This window comes from Hemitrygon akajei, chromosome 29 (genome assembly GCF_048418815.1).
Source record: "Hemitrygon akajei chromosome 29, sHemAka1.3, whole genome shotgun sequence".
NCBI lineage: Eukaryota > Metazoa > Chordata > Chondrichthyes > Myliobatiformes > Dasyatidae > Hemitrygon > Hemitrygon akajei.
The window spans coordinates 992938-1012504 of NC_133152.1; the positions used below are offsets into that span (position 1 = coordinate 992938).

The following is a 19567-nucleotide window of genomic DNA, read 5'->3' on the forward strand; positions in this document are numbered from 1 at the left end:
GCCACACAAATCGATGATGGGTTCCTTGTAGTCTTTATTTATATAATATACAGTATATAGCATATACTTATATAGCAGCCTTTTTCTGGAGCATCCTTCATACAGACGATGTAGTTCAAGTGCTTTATGGAGACCAGAACTGTGATAACCATACTTCAACTGTCAAATTTTCCAGCAGAACCGATTAAATTATTTTAATAGTTTAAAAGACTATTAATGAAAGTCATATATGCATATACAAATCATCACTTTATAAAAAATTAAGCTATCCCAATAAACATTTTGTGAAGTTGGGTGTCATTGAGGAATTGTAGGACAGGAGTGGAAGAATATGAACAACAGAGTTCAAAAGGTTATTAACTTCACATCTTTGCTACAGTATCACCAAATCAACATCTTAGGTATAAATACTGATATGAAAGGAGCTTTGTGCAGTTAGGGTTGTGTCTGATTTTTTTCATCTTTATCTACGTGCATCTGACCTCTATGTGACAGAGAAATCGTGGACAAGAACAAAAAACATATATGATGGGACTATAGGAAAAATATTTACAGTACAAGGATGTTGTAAGGACTCAGGGACCTGTGCAACAAAGTAAGACTATTTAGGTTAGGACTTTATTCCTCGGAGTGCAAGTTACTGGCGCAATTCCTGTTTCTGTATCCTACATCATAAGTCACCACACACAGTTTTAGTCTCTATATCCAAATGGTGTCTTACTGCACACAGATCCAGTCTCCATATCCCATACAGGGTATGAGTTCCAGTCTTCAGAGTGGGGGGGGGGGGGGTGGGGAGAGCAAAGGGAAGGTGAGCAAAAAGGGGAAAGAATGAGTGAAGGGAAGGCAGAGAGGCAGTGAGGAATGAATGTGAAGGAGAGAGGAGCAAGGGTAGACAGAGGTTGGAGTGAGAGACCCAAGACCAAAGAGAGGGGGGAGGGGTGACACACGAAAGGAGGGAGTGGATGGAGAATGAGAGGAGAGAAAGAGGAGTGAGGAAAGATGGATAAGAGGGAGGAATGGGGTGGAAATGGAGAGAAGGGAGGGGAGGCATGTGAGAGGGAGGGGAAAGGGTGCGAGGACAGAGGGAAAAGGGCAGTGAGGAGAAAGAGTGAGGCGTGTGCTATATCAGTAATATTGTAAACATAGTTTGATTAAGCATTATTTATTTGTTTACATAATTCATTACGAATTATATGTACAAGTATAAAAGCCACCGTTAGTTAGCCCTGCCCTTGCCAACTACCAACAGGATGCCGCCCCGCGAAGTTTGGGGGCTGGCTGGAACGGGCTGTCAGGGGGCAAGGCCAGCCCCGGAGTTTCGGGGGGTGAGGCCAACCCCGAGTCCTCGCTGAAGCGGCGGTCAAAGATGCTGGCTAGCGAGCGGCGGAGACCACCGCCCACCTCTCGGCTGGGTAGCACGTAGGCCAGTGGAACTAGGCAACTTTTGACGTCGAGCAGGCAGACGGAGTAGAAGGCAGCCAGGTAAGTCCTGTAGCAGACCAACGGTCTGGCGGCCCAACGCGCCTGGTAGTAGGCGAAGACAAAGACATGATAGGGTACCCAGCACGGCAGGAAAGCAGCGGCGTGAATGATCACTGCAGCCTGCAGGCGTGAGGCCTCCCGTGGCAGCGCCGCGCCCCCCCGGCAGCCCACGAATGCGCTGGCCACGGAGAAGATGGTCAGGGGAGTAGCGAAGCCCAGGCTGAAGTCCAGCCAGATGGCGACCCTTTGCGGCATCCCATCCGAGTGGAAGCGCGCCACCCCGTAAAGGACGCCTATGCCCAGACCCAGGACCAAAGAGGTGAGGCAGGCGAAGAGGGCCGGCGCCCGCGAGCGGCCCAACCGCCACCAGTGCGGAAAGGCGAGGGCAAGCGCCCTCTCGGTGCTCAACCAGGCCAGCAGGAAGGCACTGCTGCTGTTGCAGGCCGTCATCAGGCAGCGGATCACCAGCAGCGTCCCGCCGGCTGAGACGCCGGCCAGCCGGGAGACAGTATGTATGGCTTGCAGCAACAGGAAGAGGAAGTCCGCCGTTATCAGGCTGATGACGTAAAGGGCGAAGCGAGGCCGGGAGCGGGAGCGGGCGCGGGAAGGGCGGCGGGCCCCGCACACGTACCGCAGGGCCAGGCCGTTGAGGGGCAAGCCGACCACGGCAGTGAGCAGCAGCAAGCCTGAGATGGTGTGGGCGTGCGACGGCAGTCGCTGGAGTTCGGTGCTGTTCGAGTCGTTGCTGAAGCACATCGAAGACATCGGGCAATCCGTCCTGGGGAGCAGAGGGGGAAGAGTGGAGGGGGTTGGAGATGATGGCGGGAGGAGGAGAGTGGGTGGGGTGGAGGGGTTGGCAGGAGTGGAGGGAGGGGAGAATGGGGGGTGGGAGGGGATGGCGGGGGAGTGGCGGTGGGGGTGGGTGGGTGGAGGGAGACGGGGGGGGGGAGGGATTGAGGGGGTGAGAGAAGGGAGGGCAGAGGCTGGTCACTGTCTACTCGAGAGAACTCTTCCGCCCCACCACTCCCCCTATTCCCTTCTCCAAACCACTCTACAACACCTAGATTCCCTCCCACTTCTCTCTTCTACTTCCTCTCTCTCCATTCTTGCGCTGCATCTCCACCCTTCTCTCCTCAATGTCATTAATGACCAATTTGCCTACTGATCTGTATGTCTCTGGACTGTGGGAGGAAACTGGAACAGCCAGAGAAAATGCATGCTGTCAAGGGGAGAACATTCAAACTCTTAACAAGCAGCAGCAGCAAGATTTGAACCTCGGTCACTGGTATAGTAAAGCATTGTGCCTGGCACTACCCTACCATACTGCCTCTCCCCCCAACCCCATTGCCATCATCTGTACCTCCCCCCTCCCCTTTATATTCAGTAGACTTCCATGAGATTCCCATCATTCTAAACTCCAGTGCATATAGGCCCAGAGCAATTAAGTGCATGTACATTGACCCTTTCATTCCCAGAATCATTCTTGTAAATCTCTTCTGGAGCCTTTCCACTGTCAGCACATCTTTTCTTTGATAAGGGGCCCCAGCACTGCTCTTAATACTCTGCAGTCTGACCCATGCCTTATAGAACCTTGCTTTTATTTCCTAGTTCTGTCAAAAGGAATACCTTTAACCTTTTGCCTTTAAATTTGCTTTCTTACCACTGACTCAATCTGCAAGTTAACCTTTAGGGAATTGTGGAAATATACTTGAAGCAAAATGACATTTTGTCTGTAACAAAATGGAGCTTGTATTGTACCAGGGTGCTTTGCTAAGTGTTTGTGCAACGTTATGCCAATGGACCTTGAGTATATGACAACCCACAGAAAGATAAACCAATTCGGTTACTGGAAGAATACCAAGTACACTAACAGAATGCACACTGTCATTGAACTGGCATGGGTATTCATACTTCTTACAATACCTTCAAGTTAGACATTTCTTACAAAAATATTTAAGTAATTTTCCTTGCATATTAGAGGCCGACTTGTTGGATACTATTATGAGTATGAACCCTCTGATGAAGGGTTCCATTGGGAGAATGTATAATTTATTATTACAATGGGATAAGTACCCTTTCTTCAAGATTAACAAGATTGGGAAAAGAAACTTAATTTGACTTTTATAATGGATGCGGATCTTGAAGTTGGTTAACTCTTCTTTGATTTGTGCTAGTCATTCATTGATTCAATTTAATATTGTACATCATTACTATTTGACAAAGGAGAGATTGTCTTAACATCTTTCCTGATGTTGACAGTTATTGTGATAGATGTAAAACTGAGGCAGCTACACTGACACACATGTCTTGGTCTTGTTCTATACTGGAACAGTTTTGGAAGTCAGTTTTTTCTACATTTTCTAATGCACTTAAAATTAATTTACAACCTAACAAATTAACTGTGCTCTTTGGAATAATACCTCAAAATATAGAACCATAGAACACTACAGCACAGTACAGGCCCTTCAGCCCTCCATGTTGTGCCGACCCATATAATCCTTAAAAAAAGTACTAAACCCACACTACCCCATAACCCTCCATTTTCCTTTCATCCATGTGCCTGTCCAAGAGGCTCTTAAATACCCCTAATGTTTTAGCCTCCACCACCATCCCTGGCAAGTCATTCCAGGCACTCACAACCCTCTGTGTAAAAAAACTTATCCCTGATGTCTCCCCTAAACTTCCCTCCCTTAATTTTGTACATATGCCCTCTGGTGTTTGCTGTTGGTGCCCTGGGAAACAGGTACTGACTATCCACCCTATCTATGCCTCTCATAATCTTGTAGACCTCTATCGAGTCCCCTCTCATTCTTCTACACTCCAAAGAGAAAAGTCCCAGCTCTGCTAACCTTGCTTTCTCCAAACCAGGCAACATCTTGGTAAATCTCCTCTGCACCCTCTCCGTAGCTTCCACATCCTTCCTATAATGAGGTTACCAGAATTGAACACAATACTGTGTATAAGTGTGGTCTCACCAGAGATTTGTAGAGTTGCAACATGACCTCTCTACTCTTGAACTCAATACCCCTGTTAATGAAGCCTAGCATCCCATAGGCCTTCTTAACTACCCTATCAACCTGTGCAGCAACCTTGGGGTTCAAATCCATACATCCCTCAAGATCCCTTTGTTTATCCACACTCTTAAGTAACTGACCATTAATTCTGTATTCAGTCTTCTGGTTTGTCCTTCCAAAATGCATCACCTCACACTTGTCCAGATTGAACTCCATCTTTTTCTGCCCAACTCTGCAGCCTGTCTATATCCTCTTGTAACCTTCGACAACCTACAGCCCCATCCACAACTCCTCCAATCTTCGTGTCATCTGCAAACTTACTCACCCATCCTTCTGCCTCTACATCCAGGACACTTATAAAAATCACAAATAGCAGGGGTCCCAGGACGGATCCCTGCGGCACTCCACTAGTCACCGACCTCCAGGCAGAATACTTTCCTTCCGCAACTACCCTCTGCTTTCTTCCTTTAAGCCAATTTTTTATCCAAACAGCCAAGGTTCCACTTATCCCATGCCTCATGACTTTCTGCAAGAGTCTCTTGTGAGGGACCTTGTCAAATGCTTTGCTAAAATCCATGTAGACCACATCCACTGCCCTACCCACATCAATTTCTTTTGTTACCTCTTCAAAAAACTCAAATCAGGCTCGTGAGGCATGATCTTCCCCTCACAAAGCCATGTTGACTATCCATGAGTAGACTGTACTCCAAATGCTCGTAGATCCTATCCTTAAGAATCCTTTCCAGTAGTTTGCATACCATTGACGTAAGACTCACTGGTCTATAGTTCCCAGGTTTCTCCCCATTACCTTTTTTAAACATTTGCCATTCTCCAGTCCTCCAGCACTTCCCCTGCAGCCAAAGAGGATTCAAAGATCATAGCTAATGCTCCTGCGATCTCTTCTCTCAATTCCCACAACAACCTGGGGTGTATCATATCTAGCCCTGGGGATTTATCAATCTTAATGTTTTTAAGAAGATCCAGCACTTCTTCCTTAATCTCCACATTGTCCAGCACATAGGCCCACTTTACTTCGATCTCATCCTGATTAAGATCCTTTTCACTTTTGAATACTGAAGCCAAGTATTCATTTAGGACCTCCCCAACCTCCTCCGCTTCCAGGCACATGTTGCCCTCTTTATTCTTTAGCGGTCCCACCTTCATTCTTGTCATCCTATTCTTCACATACGCATAGAACACGTTGGGGTTCTCCTTAATCCTACAAGCCAAGGCCTTCTCATGCCCCCTTCGAGCTCTCATAAGTCCTTTCTTTAGCTCCTTCCTGGCTACCCTATATTTCTCATAAGCCCCTTCCTTTTTCCCCTTGACGAGTTGCCTCGCATGTTTCGTCAGCCACTGTTCCCTTTTCCTACCATTTATTCCTTGCCTCAGTGGGACAAACCTGCCCTGAACCCAGCTCAAGTGGTCCCTAAACTTCTCCCACATTGCTTCTGTGCTTTCCCCTTTGAACATCTGTTTCCAATTAACTCTCGCTAGTTCCTGCCTCATCCCTTCAAAGTTAGCTCTTCCCCAGTGAAGCACTTCACCATTTCATCTGATTTTATCCCTTTCCATAGCTATGCTGAAGCTAAGGGAGTTGTGGTCACTCTCACCAAAATGCTCCCCTACCAAGAAGTCTGTTACCTGACCAGGTTCATTACTCAGAACCAGATCCAGTTAGCCTTTCCTCTTGTTGGTCCACAAGGATCCTTCTTGAACACACCTGACAAATTCAACCCCATCTATCCCCCTTGCACTCAGGAGGTGCCAGTCAATATGAGGGAAGTTGAAATCACCCATAACTACTACCCTGTATTTCCTGCACCATTATAAAATCTGCCTGCTTATCTGCTCCTGGGTGTCCCTATGGACTACTCCCAGCACAGTGATTGATCCCTTCCTATTTCTGACTTCCACCCAGACTGATTCTGTGGACACTCCTTCTGCAGCGTCCTCCCTTTCTATAGCCGTGATACTATCCCTGACCAGCAATGCCACTCCCCCACCTTTTCTACTTCCCATCCTATTCCTTTTAAAACACCTGAACCCCAGGACCTGCATCATCCAATCCTGCCCTTCCTCCAACCAAGTTTCAGTAACAGTCACAACATCGTGGTTCCACGTACTAATCCATGCTCCAAGTTCATCCTCCTTGTTCCTAATACTCCTAGCATTGAAATTTAACTAATACTCCTAACATTTCAACCCCTTTAACTGGCTACAATTATGTTCTGTCCCCTGCCTGTCCTTCGTCATCAACTCAGAACTCTTAGCATCATGCCCTTGTCCTTCTACCTTAATCCCTGCACTCACATTCTGATTCCCAACCCCCCCTGCCAAACTAGTTTAAACCCTCCCCAACAGCTCTATCAAACCTGCCTGCCAGGATATTGGTCCTCCTGGGATTCAAGTGCAACCCGTCCTTTTTTTATAGGTCACACCCGCCCCAAAAGAGGTCCCAATGATCCAGAAATCTGAATCCCTGCCCCCTGCTCCAATCCCTCAGCCACGCATTTATCCTCCACCTCATTCTATTCCTATTCTCACTGTCCTGTGGCACCAGCAGTAATCCCTAGATTGCTACCTTTGAGGTCCTGCTTTTCAACTTCCTTCCTAACTCCCTGTAGTCTTCTTTCAGGACCTCCTCCCTTTTCCTACCTGTGACATACCAATATGTACCACAACCTCTGGCTGTTCTCCCTCCCTCTGCAGGATATCTTGGATGCGATCAGAAACATCCCAGACCCTAGCACCTGGGAGGCAAACTATCATCTGAGTTTCTTTCCTGCGTCCACAGAATCACCTGTCTGAACCCCTGACTATAGAGTCCCCCATCACTACTGCCTTCCTCTTCCTTCCCTACCCTTCAGAGCCACAGGGCCAGACTCTGTGCCAGAGGCATGGCCACTGTCGCTTCCCCCAGGTAGGCTGTACCCCCCCAACAGAACTCAAACTGGAGTACTTATTGTCAAGGGGTACTCTCTAGTACCTGATTCTAGTCTCTTTCACTCTGTCTCCCATTGTTCTCTCTCCTTCTCTCTATCTGCAACTCTATTCCTGCTTGCCTCTTTCTCCTCTCTTCCCATCTCATAATCTCTTCCTTCCCTTTTACTGCATCTCTCCTCCCTCTCCCTGTTCTTTGTCTCTCTCTTTCTCCCATGTCTTTTTGACTTTTTGCCCTAATGTGACCCATTTCTCTGTCCCCTGTGGCCCCGGAGTGACCACCTGCCTGTAACTCCTCTCTATCACCTCCTCACTTTCCCTGACCAGACGAAGGTCATTGAGCTGCAGCTCCAGTTCCCTAACACGGTCCCCTAGGAGTTGCATCTTGACTCGTGGTATTTCTTTATCTGACCAACATGTTGTTGCGTTTGTTACATTGATAGCTAGGAGGGCCATTTTGTTGAAGTGGAAGGATACGTCAGCTCCCACTCTGTCACAATGGTTCTCTCAAATGATGTTATGTCTTAGTTTGGAGAAAATTAGAAGTCAAACCTTCAAACCTATGTTTGATTTTGAGAAAAGTTAGGTTCATTTGCTTGTTATTACCATTTGAGTTAATTGCTAGATTTTCTCCATGATCTAATTGTAAATTTTGGTATAATTTTTTTTGCTGGCGGTTTGATGTTTATCTTTAGAAGCTTTTTGTATGACACATGTCTCCGGGGTTGATCACCTAATGGGATTTTTTTTTGTCACTTTTTTCTTGCTTTAGTAGGGTTTTTTTTCTTTTCTTTTTTGTGTCACCATTTTTTCAATCTTTAATGTTTTTTTCTCTTTTGAGACATTGTAAGTGGTACTTACTTCGATGTACTCTTGTATTTTGGATAATAATAATAAAAATTTGAAAAGAACTGGCATGGGTAGGTGACCATAAGACAAAGGAGCAGGATTAGGCCATTTGGCCCATTGAGTCTGCTCCGCCATTCAATCATGGCTACATGATTATTTCCCTCCTCAACCCCATCCACCAGCCTTCTCCTCGTAACCTTTGATGAACCTGTCAAGCTCTGCCTTAAATGTGCCCAACGACCTGGCCTCCACAGCTGCCTGTGGTAACAAATTCCACAAATTCATCAGCCTCTGGCTAAAGGAATTTCTCTGCATCTGTTTTTAATGGAACACCCTCTATCCAGAGGCCCTCTTGTCCTAGACTACCCCCACCATGGAAAACATCGTTTCCACATCTATTCTGTCTAGGCTATTCAACATTCGAAGCGTTTCAGTGAGACCCCCCCCCCCCCCATCCTTCTAAATTCTAGTGAGTGCAGAGCCAGAAGCAAAAGATTTGAAGTGAGTGGGGAGAGAGGTAAGAAGGTGGAGGGCAAAGAGATAAAGGGGAGAGAGTCAGAGAGAAACAAAGTGGAGGGAGAGGTGGAAAGGGAGACAGGATGTGTTAGAGAGGGGCATGAGAGGAGAACAGGAAAGCGGCAAGAGGAGTACGAGGGCAGAAGGAAAAGGTGAGGGGTCTGGCAGAAGGGGGTGAGAGTGGAGGGATAGGGGAGAAGGAGGTGGTGTGAGAAGACAGGATGGTGGGAGAGTACAGGAAGTTGAAGGAGTTGAGAGATGGGAGTGAGAGTGGGGAGATGCAGGGGGGCTAAATGGAGAGGAAATGCTGGGCTGGCAAGAGGAGAGTGTGAGAAGTGGGAGAGAAAGAGGAAGTGGGGACATGCAGAGTTTCTGTTAGTACAGAGGCACAGATAAGATCATCTGACACTGAATGTGAAATGCAAACAGCGATGTTATCGGATAGTTTCTTGTTCTCTGACACTAGACAGGGTATACAGAGTTAAATCATGTGCTATTCGTGAGGAGAGGGGTGAAGGAGTGGAGAGAGAGGAAAGTGGAAATAGATTGAGAGTGGAGGGAGAGTCGGAGACAGACGGGAAAGAGAAGAGAGTAGGGAAACTGAGGAGAAGGGCAATTGTGTGCAGAGAGGTGGGGTGGGATAGAGTGGTAGAAATGGATGGTGACAGGAAGAGAGAATGTAGGCTGAGTGCAGAGGAAAGTCTGAGATTGGGGAAAAGGGAGAGGCAGAGGGGAGGAGCTAGAGAAAGCATTGTTTGGGGTGTGAAAAGATGGAGAGCAAGAGGGTGTGGAGGGAGGGGGTGGAGGTAGAGATAGGTGCTGGGGAGAGGAAGAGTTTGGGGAATATGAGGAGGGCCAGGGAAGGAGTAAAGGCTGTGCAAGAGGGTGAGGGGATGGAGAAAATTTTGTGACTGAGGGACCAGATAGGAAAGGGAGAGTGTAGTTCACACCGAACCCTCCCTCCTGAACTACTTGCATATTAGCCCTCCCCCTCCTTACTTTTTGCCCTCCCAGCCCTGCGGTTCTCCGTGTACTTCCTCTTCTACAATGACTGGTCTCATTGCCCTCTCCTTCCTCTCCAGTCCTTCCCATTTCTGCTTAAGAACATTATACATTCTTAATGACAGCTTGACTTCAGCCCAACGACCTTCTCCTTTCAACATATCTGGAGCACTGGCCAGGAACTTCGCTCCATTGGGTCCGTGCTAACCATAATGTTGAATTCAACTAAATCCCTTCTGTTTGCATTGACCTGCATCTCTCTGTTCTGTGTACATTCATGTGTGAATCTAAAAGTCTCTTAAAAGCATGTTGTATTAGCCCCCACCACCATGCCTGGCAGCACGTTGCAGGCACCTACGACTCTGTTTAAAAAAAATCATACCCGCACACATTCTGTTTAAACATTAACCACATTTTCCTCCGCCCCCCCCCCCTTAACATTTATTCACCTTAAACCTCTGCCCACCGTATTTTAACATTTCCAACCTGGGTGATTAAGTTTATGACACCCATACTTGTACTATAAACTTACATCAGCCTCTCCTACTCTAGAGCAAACAGCTCAAGTTTATCCAACCTCTTCCTTATAGTACATGCCTTCTAATCCTGGCAGCACTCTGGCAAACCCCTTATGCATCCTTTTCAAAGATTCCACATCCTTCCTATAATGGGGTGACCAGAAATGCACACAATACTCCCAGCCTAATCAATGTTTTATCCAGCTATAATATTACTCTCAACTCGTATTCAACACCCTGATCAGTGAAGAAAAGCACACTGTGCGCCTTCTTTACCAATCTATCTACTTGTGTGGCCACTTTCAGGGAGCTAATAATGCTATATATCAAAGCTCTTGTCATTTGTTGTACATATTCTCTTTAGATTTGACCTCTCAAATTGCAACACCTCATACTTGCCTAGATTAAACTCCATTCGATATTCTGCCCCATTTCCAAAATCAATCTTCCTCACTCTTCAACCAACATTTCTTCCAAAAAGTACAAAAATGCCAACTCACTTGAGATCACTGCTGACCCAATGCTCCCCTCTTTGGGCTCCGAGACAGGCTGATGAAAGTTGCATGGCATTAACTTTGTGTTACAGCAGACACTTAAAACTGTGGTTACTTGTAAAGACAGATATTATCTGCTAACTTTGCAACAGCTCTATAATAACAAGACCAGGTTCTCAATATTTTTGGATGCTACCCATCTCTCTTCTCTCTAGTCACTTTCATTCTCTCCCATCGTTCTCTCTCCCTCTCTCTATCTGCAACTCTATTCCTGCTTGCCTCTTTCTCCTCTCTTCCCATCTCATAATCTCTTCCTTCCCTTTTACTGCATCTCTCCTCTCTCTCTGTTCTTTGTCTCTTTCTCTCATGTCTTTTTGACTTTTTGCCCTACTGTGCTTTTTCCTCTTCTGCTCCTGTCTCTCACTAATTCTCTCCCTGCCTTTCACACTCCTCTCCATCTTTATCACTTTCTCCATCTCTTATCCTGCCTACCTCCTCCTCCTATCTCCATTCTATCTAAATCTCTCTTGATCTGTGCTTCTTTTCCATCTATCTCATTTTTCACTCTCCTTCCCATCTCTGCTTCCTCCCTCTATCCCCATTCTTCTATCACTATTTGTAACCTCTCCCTCTTCCCTCCACCTCACCCCGCAAATAGTTTGGGGCACATTCAGGGGGAGTGTTGAGGACAAGACAAATCAAACTCACCTTCAGAATGGTTCAGAACAGCAAGCGAGGTCTTGGGCAGTGATGTCTGTCACCTGGATATCTGTGTTTTCATCTAAAACAGAGCTGACTTCCTTCCTCCAAAATTTAACCCTGCATCAGCCGAGACCCAGGCTTTGTCAATGGTCCAGCACTCAGTGAGTGGGAGTGCTTTTGAGAAAAACCATGTAACACCCATTCAAAGAAAAAAATTATCCCCCTCCCCACTACACAAAAAAAAGTGAAGGAGGGAGGGATGGATGGGATGCTCAGGAGGGAGTTCCATGTATGTTAGTGCTGAGTTACTGAAATAAGGTTAAAGAGATGGGGAAGGTGTAGGGATTGCTGGGGAATTAGAGATGGACAGGGCTGCAGGTGAGGGAGAAGATATTACAGAGATGGGAGGAGTTCACGTAGAAGGGGAGGTGGGGCTGCAGAGACAGGGAAGGAGAGGGGGAGGGTTGTGGGAGGGGAATGGGGTCACAGACACTGGGGGGAGAAAGGTGCTGGAGGGGATCACAGATATGATAAAGGGTTTACAGGCTAAGGGGATTAGAGAGGGGCAAGTATGTACTTACCCGGAGAGAGAGCTGAACAGAATCAATAAATCTTGTAAAAGGATGAGCTTGAGCAGAGTGTTTGAACCACTTATTTGTGGCTACTACTGGCTTGTCAAGCTTGCAAGATAGTTCAGAGATAGCAGAGTTGTATCTGCAAGCTTGTCACGCAGTGGCTTACACTAAGTTCCTGCTGTTGCTGAAGAGGTCTGTCTTTCTGTCCACTTACTTCACGTTTATGCACATTCAATGAGGGAGGGTTCAGATCTCACCCAGATTAGAGTTATCGATGGATAAGGAGAGTTGTGAGGTGCTCCATCTTCACCACTGTTTTACTTCAGAACTCCCGCCCTCTGCATTATCCCTTTCCCACAGCGCTTTCTCCCTCTTAGCCACTCTTGTCCCATGGTGTTCCTTTTTGCCTTTCCCTTTCCTGTGCAGCTCCATGACCTCTCAATACTCCTTCCCCTTGGTGCTCCCTTCCTCAGCACCCCTCTTCCTCCGGCACTCCATCCCTCATCGCCTCCCCCCCCCCAACTTTGCGTCACACCTCACCTTTTCAAAAGCTCTACACCCCTTCTTCGTCTTTCCCTCTCCAGTGCTGTTCTGCCAGGCCTTGTTCCCCACCCCCGGCAATCGATCCTCGCTGCTCTCTCCCTCTGCACCATTCCTATTCTGCAGCACCCCGTCCTCACTTTCCCCTCTCCCAATGTACTTGCTCCTTACTATTTGCTCCATCCACACCTCTCCTTCTCCTTCTGTTGTCTCCTCTTCCTTGGCATTCCCTTCAGCCTTGCCCCTCCAATCTTGAAACTGCCTCCTCACCTTCCCCCTTCTTTTGCTACACCCCTCTCCCATGGTGGTTCCTCCCTCCTTCCTGCAGATCAACAATGTTTTTTGGGAAAGTTCATAACACTATAAAGTACAGGAGCAGAATAAGGCTGTTTGGCTGATCCAGAGTGTTCCCCATTGGATGTGGCTCACTTATCTCAACATCTTTCTTATGCCTTCTCCCCTGTAACCCTTAACGCATTTACTAATCAAGAACCTATCAATCTCTGCTATAAACACACCAAATGACTTGGCCTTTGCAGCTCTCTGTGGCAATTAATTCCACAGTTACACTATCACTATCTGGCTGAAGAAATTCTTCTCCATCTCTGTTCTAAAGCAATGTTTCTTTTCTGAGGCTGTGCGCTTGGTTCCCGGACTGTCTCACAAATGGAGACTCCCTCTCAAAGTCCACTGTATACAGCTCTTTCAGTATCTGGGAGGTTTCAATTAGACCCCCCCCCCCATCATCATTCTGAACTCCATGGAGTACAGGCCCACTCATAGTACATGAGGCCCTTTCATTTTGGAATAATTCTTGTGAACTTTCCTCTGGATCCTCTTCTGAGCCAGCACATCCTTTCTTTGAAATGGGACCACAGATTGCTCATAATACAGTGCAGAGCAGTGCAACACTGGATAAGCTATTAGGCCCACAATGTGTTGATCTTGCTGTCAATTTACACTAAATATCTTCCTGTCTATCACCCATATCCTTCCATTACCTTCATATTCATGTATCTATCTCAATGAATTACCTCCTCCTGTTGCTATCCTGGGTAACCTAATGAAGACATCCACAACTCAGTTAAAAAATATGCTTGCTGCCTAACATAGAAAACCTACAGCACAACACAGGCCCTTCAGCCCACAATGCTGTGCTGAACATGTCCTTACGTGAGAAATGACCCTCTATTTTTCTGAGCTCCATTTACTTGTTTAGGAGTCTCTTAAAAGACCCTATCATATCTGCCTCCACCACTGTCGCCGGCAGCCCATTCCACACACTCACCACTCTGTGTGAGAAAAACTTACCCCTAATATCTACTCCTGTACCTACTTTCAAGCACCTGTGCCCTCTCATGCTAGCCATTTCAGCCCTGGGGGAAAAAAAGCCTCTAAATATCCACACAATGCCTCTCATCCTCTGTCGCTCCAAGGAAAAAAAGGCAGAGTTCACTCGACCTATTCCCATAAGGCATTGTTCCCAATCCAGGCAACATCTTTGTAAATCTCTGCACCCTTTCTATGGTTTCCACATCCCTCCTATAGTGAGGTGACCAGAACTGAGCACAGTATTCCAAGTGGGGTCTGACCAGGGTCCTATATAGCTGCAACATTACCTCTGGGCTCCTAAACTCAATCCCATGATTGATGAAGGCCAACACACTGTGCTTTCTTAACCACAGAGTCAACCTATGCAGCAGTCTTTAGTGGCCTATGGGCTTGGACCACAAGATCCCTCTGATCCTACACACTGCCAAGAGTCTTACCATTAATACTATATTCTGTCATCATATTTGACCTACCAAAATGAATCATCTCACACTTACCTAGGTTGAACTCCATCTGCCACTTCTCAGCCCATTTTTGCATCCTATCAACACTGTAACCTCTGACAGCCCTCCACACTATCCACAACACCTCCAACCTTTGTGTTATCAGCGAATTTACTAACCCATCTTTCCACTTCTTCATCCAGGTCATTTATAAAAATCACAAAGAGGAGGGGGTCCCAGAACAGATCTCTGAGGGACACCACTGGTCACCAACCTCCATGCAGAATATGACCTATCTACAACCACTCTTTGCCTTCTGTGTGCAAGCCAGTTCTGGATCCACAAAGCAATTTCCCCTTCAATCCCATGTCTCCTTACTTTCTCAATAAGCCTTGCATGGGGTACCTTGTCAAATGCCTTGCTGAAATCCATTTACTGTACACTACATGATGAGGCCAAACTCAGGTTGGGGGAGCAACACCTCATCTACCGTCTGGGTAGCCTCCAGCCTGGTGGTATGAACATTGAATTCTCCAATTTACGGTAATTCCCTCCCCTATCCCAGGTCCCTCTCTGCCTCTCTCCCCTTTCAACTTTCTGCTCCTTTATCTCTACAGTTCTTTCATGCTTATCCCCTCCCCCCTTTATCTTTCCTCTGATTGGTTTTCCACCTGGCACCTCTAGCCCTTCCCCCTCCCCTATCTCTATTACTGGGCTTCGGTCCTCTCTTCCCCCCCGATTCCTGATGAAGGGTCTCGGCCCGAAACGTTGGCTACTCTTTTCTCACAGATGCTGCCTGACCTGCTGAGTTCTTCCAGTATTGTGTACATATTCTTTGATCCACAGCATCTGCAGTTGTATTTTTGTGTTTTCACTACATCTACTGCTCTACCGTCATGAATGTGTTTGGTCATATCCTCAAAAAATTCAATCAGACTTGCAAGGCATGACCTGCCTTTCACAAAGCCATGCTGACTATTCCTAATCATATTATACCTCTGCAAATGTTCATAAATCCTGCCTCTCAGGATCTTCTCCATAAACTTACCAACCACTGAAGTAAGACTCACTGGTCTATAATTTCCTGGGCTATCTCTGCTCCCTTTCTTGAATAATGGAACAACATCTGCAACCCTCCAATCCTCCAGAACCTCTCCTGTCCCCATTGATGATACTAATATCATCAACAGAGGCTCAGCAATTTCCTCCCTCACCTCCCACAGTAGCCTGGAGTACATCTTATCCAGTCCCGGTGACTTATCTAACTTGATGCTTTCTGGAAGCTCCTGCACATCCTCTTACTTAATATCTATATACTCAAGCTTTTCAGTCTGCTGTAACCTTAAAAGCATTTCCTGTAGTGTTTGACATTTCCATCCTGGGGAAAAGATTCTGTCTATTCTATCTATGCCTCTCAATTTAAAAAACCTCTACCAAGTCTCACCTCAGCCTCCAGTGAAAACAATCCAAGCTTGTCCAACCTCTGCCTTAGAGTTCATACCCTCTAATCCAGGTAGCAATGTGTGCCCTCTCCACCATCTCCATATCCTTCCTGCAGTGGGGCAACTGGAATCAGAAACAGTACTTCAAGTATGGTGTGACTGAAGTTTAGGTGTGCTGCAGCATGACCTTTCTTGTACTCAACACCCCTACCAATGAAGGAAAGCATGCCATACATCTTCTTTGCTACCTTATCACTTGCATTGCCACTTTCGGTGAACTATGGACCTGGATCCCAGGATCCCTCTGTACTTTAATTCTGTTAAGGGGGCTACCATTGATAGCACTATGTTCCAACACCAATTTCTGTGAAACAAATATATTTCAGAGATTTATTATCAAAGTACATATTTATCACATATTACCTTGAGATTCATTTTCTTGAAGGCACGTATGGGAAGAATTACAGTAGAATTTATGAAAATTTATACAAGACTGAAAACAACCACTGTGCAAAGAATGAACTACAAATAAAAAATAAACCAAGAACACCAGTTGCAAAGATTCCTTTAAAGTGAGTCTGGAGAATCAGTTCAAATTATTGGTGATTGAAGTTATCCACACCAGTTCAGAAGCCTGATAACTTCCTGAACCTGATGGTGCAAGACCCAAGGCTTCTGTTCCTGTCCAACGGTAGTAGCAAGAAGGCAGCATGGCTTTGATGATGGATGCTGCTTTTCTGTGACAGTGCTCCATGTAAATATACTCAATGGTGGGGAGGTTTCTGCCTGTGATGGACTGGGCTGTGTCAAACACTTTCTGTTGACTTTTCCTTTCCTGGGCATTGGTACTGTGATGCAACCAGTTAGGATACTTCCCACTGTGCATCTTTAGAAGACGGTCAAAGGTTTTTTGTAACATGTTGAATCTATGCAAACTTCTAAGCAAAGTTATGCTGCTATGCCTTCTTTGTGATGGCACTTAAATGGTGGTCGCAGTACAGATACTCTGATATGTTAACACCAAGAAATTTAAAACTACTTAACCTGGCCATCTCTGTTCCCCTAACAGTGGACCATGAACACCACTGGTCACAGGCCTTCAGCCCTACTCTTGTGTTTTCTATGGCTAAACTTGTGCCAAAGCCAAATTTACAACTCAGCCTGGATTGCCTACTAAGAGGAATCTGGTCAATATTGCAAGTGCAGCCTGACCAGCACCTTAACGAGAACTACATCCATGATTTTATATTCTAGTGCATTGGAAATAGAACATAAAACACTACAGCATAGTAAATTCCCTTCAGCCCACAATGTTGTGCTTACTTTTTAACCTACTCTAAGATCAATTTTAGCTGGCTGGTGGCATAGTAGCATCAGCACCAGACGCTGACGTGAGTGGTCTTGGGTTCAAATCCAGCTGACTCTTTACACACTTTCCATTAGTGTTGGGTTGAATATTGAGCTAGCAACTTGGCCTCAAAAAAAAAACACAAATGCTAAAGAAACAAGTTGCTGTCTTGTTGCTAAAGAAACAAGGTGCGGTAAGGAACAACATTATCCATAATATACCTTATTATAAATCCATATCCACTGCTCGATCCTCATCAATGCACTTTGCCACATCTTCAAAAAAAAATTCAGTCAGGCTTGACAGGCATGACCTGCCCCTCACAAAGGCATGCTGACTATCCTTACTTAGATTGTGCTTCTCCAAAAGGTCATAAATTCTGTCTCTAAGAATCATCCAACAAGTTGAAGTAAGACTCACTAATCTATAATTCCTAGGGTTACCCCTACTCCTTGAACGAAAGAATAATGTTTGGCACGGACTAATTATCTGTACTACTATGGCCAGTGAGGACGCAAAGGTCATCAGCAATAGTGCAGTAATCTCTTCCCCTGCTTCCCACAGTAACCTGGAGTATATCCTACCCAGCCCCAGGGATTTGTTTATTTGAATGTCTTTCACATTTCCAGCAGATCCTCTTAAACATCAAGATGTTCTGGCATACCAGTCTGTTTTACGCCAAGCTCACTCTCAGCAAGGCCCATATCACTGGTGAATATTTAAGTGAAGTATTTATTAAGGACCTCCTTTGCCTCCAGGCATAGGTTTCCTCTACTATCTGATTGGTCCTACCCTCAAATCTGGCCATCCTCCAGTTCTTCACATACGTGCAGAATGCCTTGGTGTTTCCACAGTTCCATTCACCAATGCCTTCACATGTTACTTTCCAGCTCTTCCAAGCCTATTCATTCTTCAGTTCCTTCCTGGCTATCTTGCCAACCCTTCCCAACCTGGGGTTCACGGACCCCTTGGTTAATGGTAGGGGACTATGGCATAAAAAAAGGTTGGGAACCCCTGCTCTAGAGCCTTGTCTGATCCTTATTTCCAAAACCTTGAGCTTCTTTCTTCCTCTTGACTAAATGTTGCACATCTCGTCACTGTGGTTCCTTCATCCTGTGATTCTTTCTATCTCAAAGGGACAAATCTATTCAGAACCCCATGCGAGTACTCCCTATACAGACTGCATGTTATCATTGTGCTTTTCCAAGCACATCTGTTCCAAATTTATACTTCCAAGTTCCTGTCTAATAGCATCATAATTCCCCCTTAAATACTTTCACATACCCTCTGCTCCTATCCCTGTCCAAGGTTATGGTAAATGTCAATGTCTCTGAAATTCTGATTCTCTGAAAGACCAGATACCTGACCTGGTTCATTGTCTAGCACCAGATCCAGTATGGCCTTTCTTCTAGGCAGCTTGTCTTCAGAATCCTAGGACACACCTAACAAGGTGTAGCACCTGCTTAGCCCCCGATCAGGGTCACATGAAGCCATAGGAGAAGGTGGTGGATGGTCATATGAGCAGTCAGTACATATCACAAGTCCTGGTTTTGCGATGACTGACTCCAGGCAGTCAATCTCTGAACAGAATTGATAATGGCTGGGGACACCTGTCTTGTAAAGACACTGCCCAGAAGGAGACAACCCACTTCTATAGACAGATTTGCTAAGAACAATCATGGTCATGGAGAACATGATCGCCCACATCATATGACACGGCACATGATGACGAGGTAGTGGAGAGAGATAGAAGAAAGCTCTGCAAAAGCAAGACCTTTCTATATCATCAGTAACACAGCATGAGGAACAGGCCCTTTCAGCCCAGTGTGTGCAAACAAGTTAAATTAAGCAAAACTCCTGCTGCCTGCACAGGATCCAGATCCCTTCAGTTCCTGACTTAAACCACAGATTTGCACCCACTACCTTCCCTGGCTCATTACAGGTAGCTACCACTCTGTTTATATATTTAAAAAATCCCCCCCCCCCCCCACCTAACATCATTTTGACATTTCTACTGTGGGGTTGAAAGATTCTGTCTATCTAAATTTGGTAGGGCACCACAGTAGCATAGCAGTTAGCATGACGCTATTACAATTAGGAGTTCAATTACAGCATCCTCAAGGAGTCTGTATGTCCTCCCTGTGAATGCATGGGTTTCCTCCCAAAGTCCAAAAACTAGTTAGTTGGTCATTGTGAATTGTCCAGTAACTAGGCTAGAGTTAGATAGTTGGGTTGCTGTGTTGTGTAGTTTGTTTAGCCAGAAGGTTCTGTTCCACACATTATCAATAAATAAATAACATAAAAATAATAAGTGAAACAACAAACCTCTTTCAGGTATCCCCTCAGCCTCTGACCCTTCAGAAA

General features: G+C 45.9%; 1 protein-coding gene across 1 annotated transcript; it reads right to left on the bottom strand.

The window, feature by feature from the left end:
• Nucleotides 1-1242: 1242 nt before the first annotated feature.
• Nucleotides 1243-2250, bottom strand: LOC140718588 (galanin receptor type 3-like). The gene has a single exon (XM_073032548.1). The coding sequence runs from the start codon at nt 2248-2250 to the stop codon at nt 1243-1245; it is 1008 nt and encodes a 335-aa protein (XP_072888649.1).
• Nucleotides 2251-19567: the final 17317 nt, after the last annotated feature.

Coding starts and splice junctions, on each gene's coding strand:
- LOC140718588 (XM_073032548.1), bottom strand. CDS start 2,250: ATGTCTTCGATGTGCTTCAGCAACGACTCGAACAGCACCGAACTCCAG.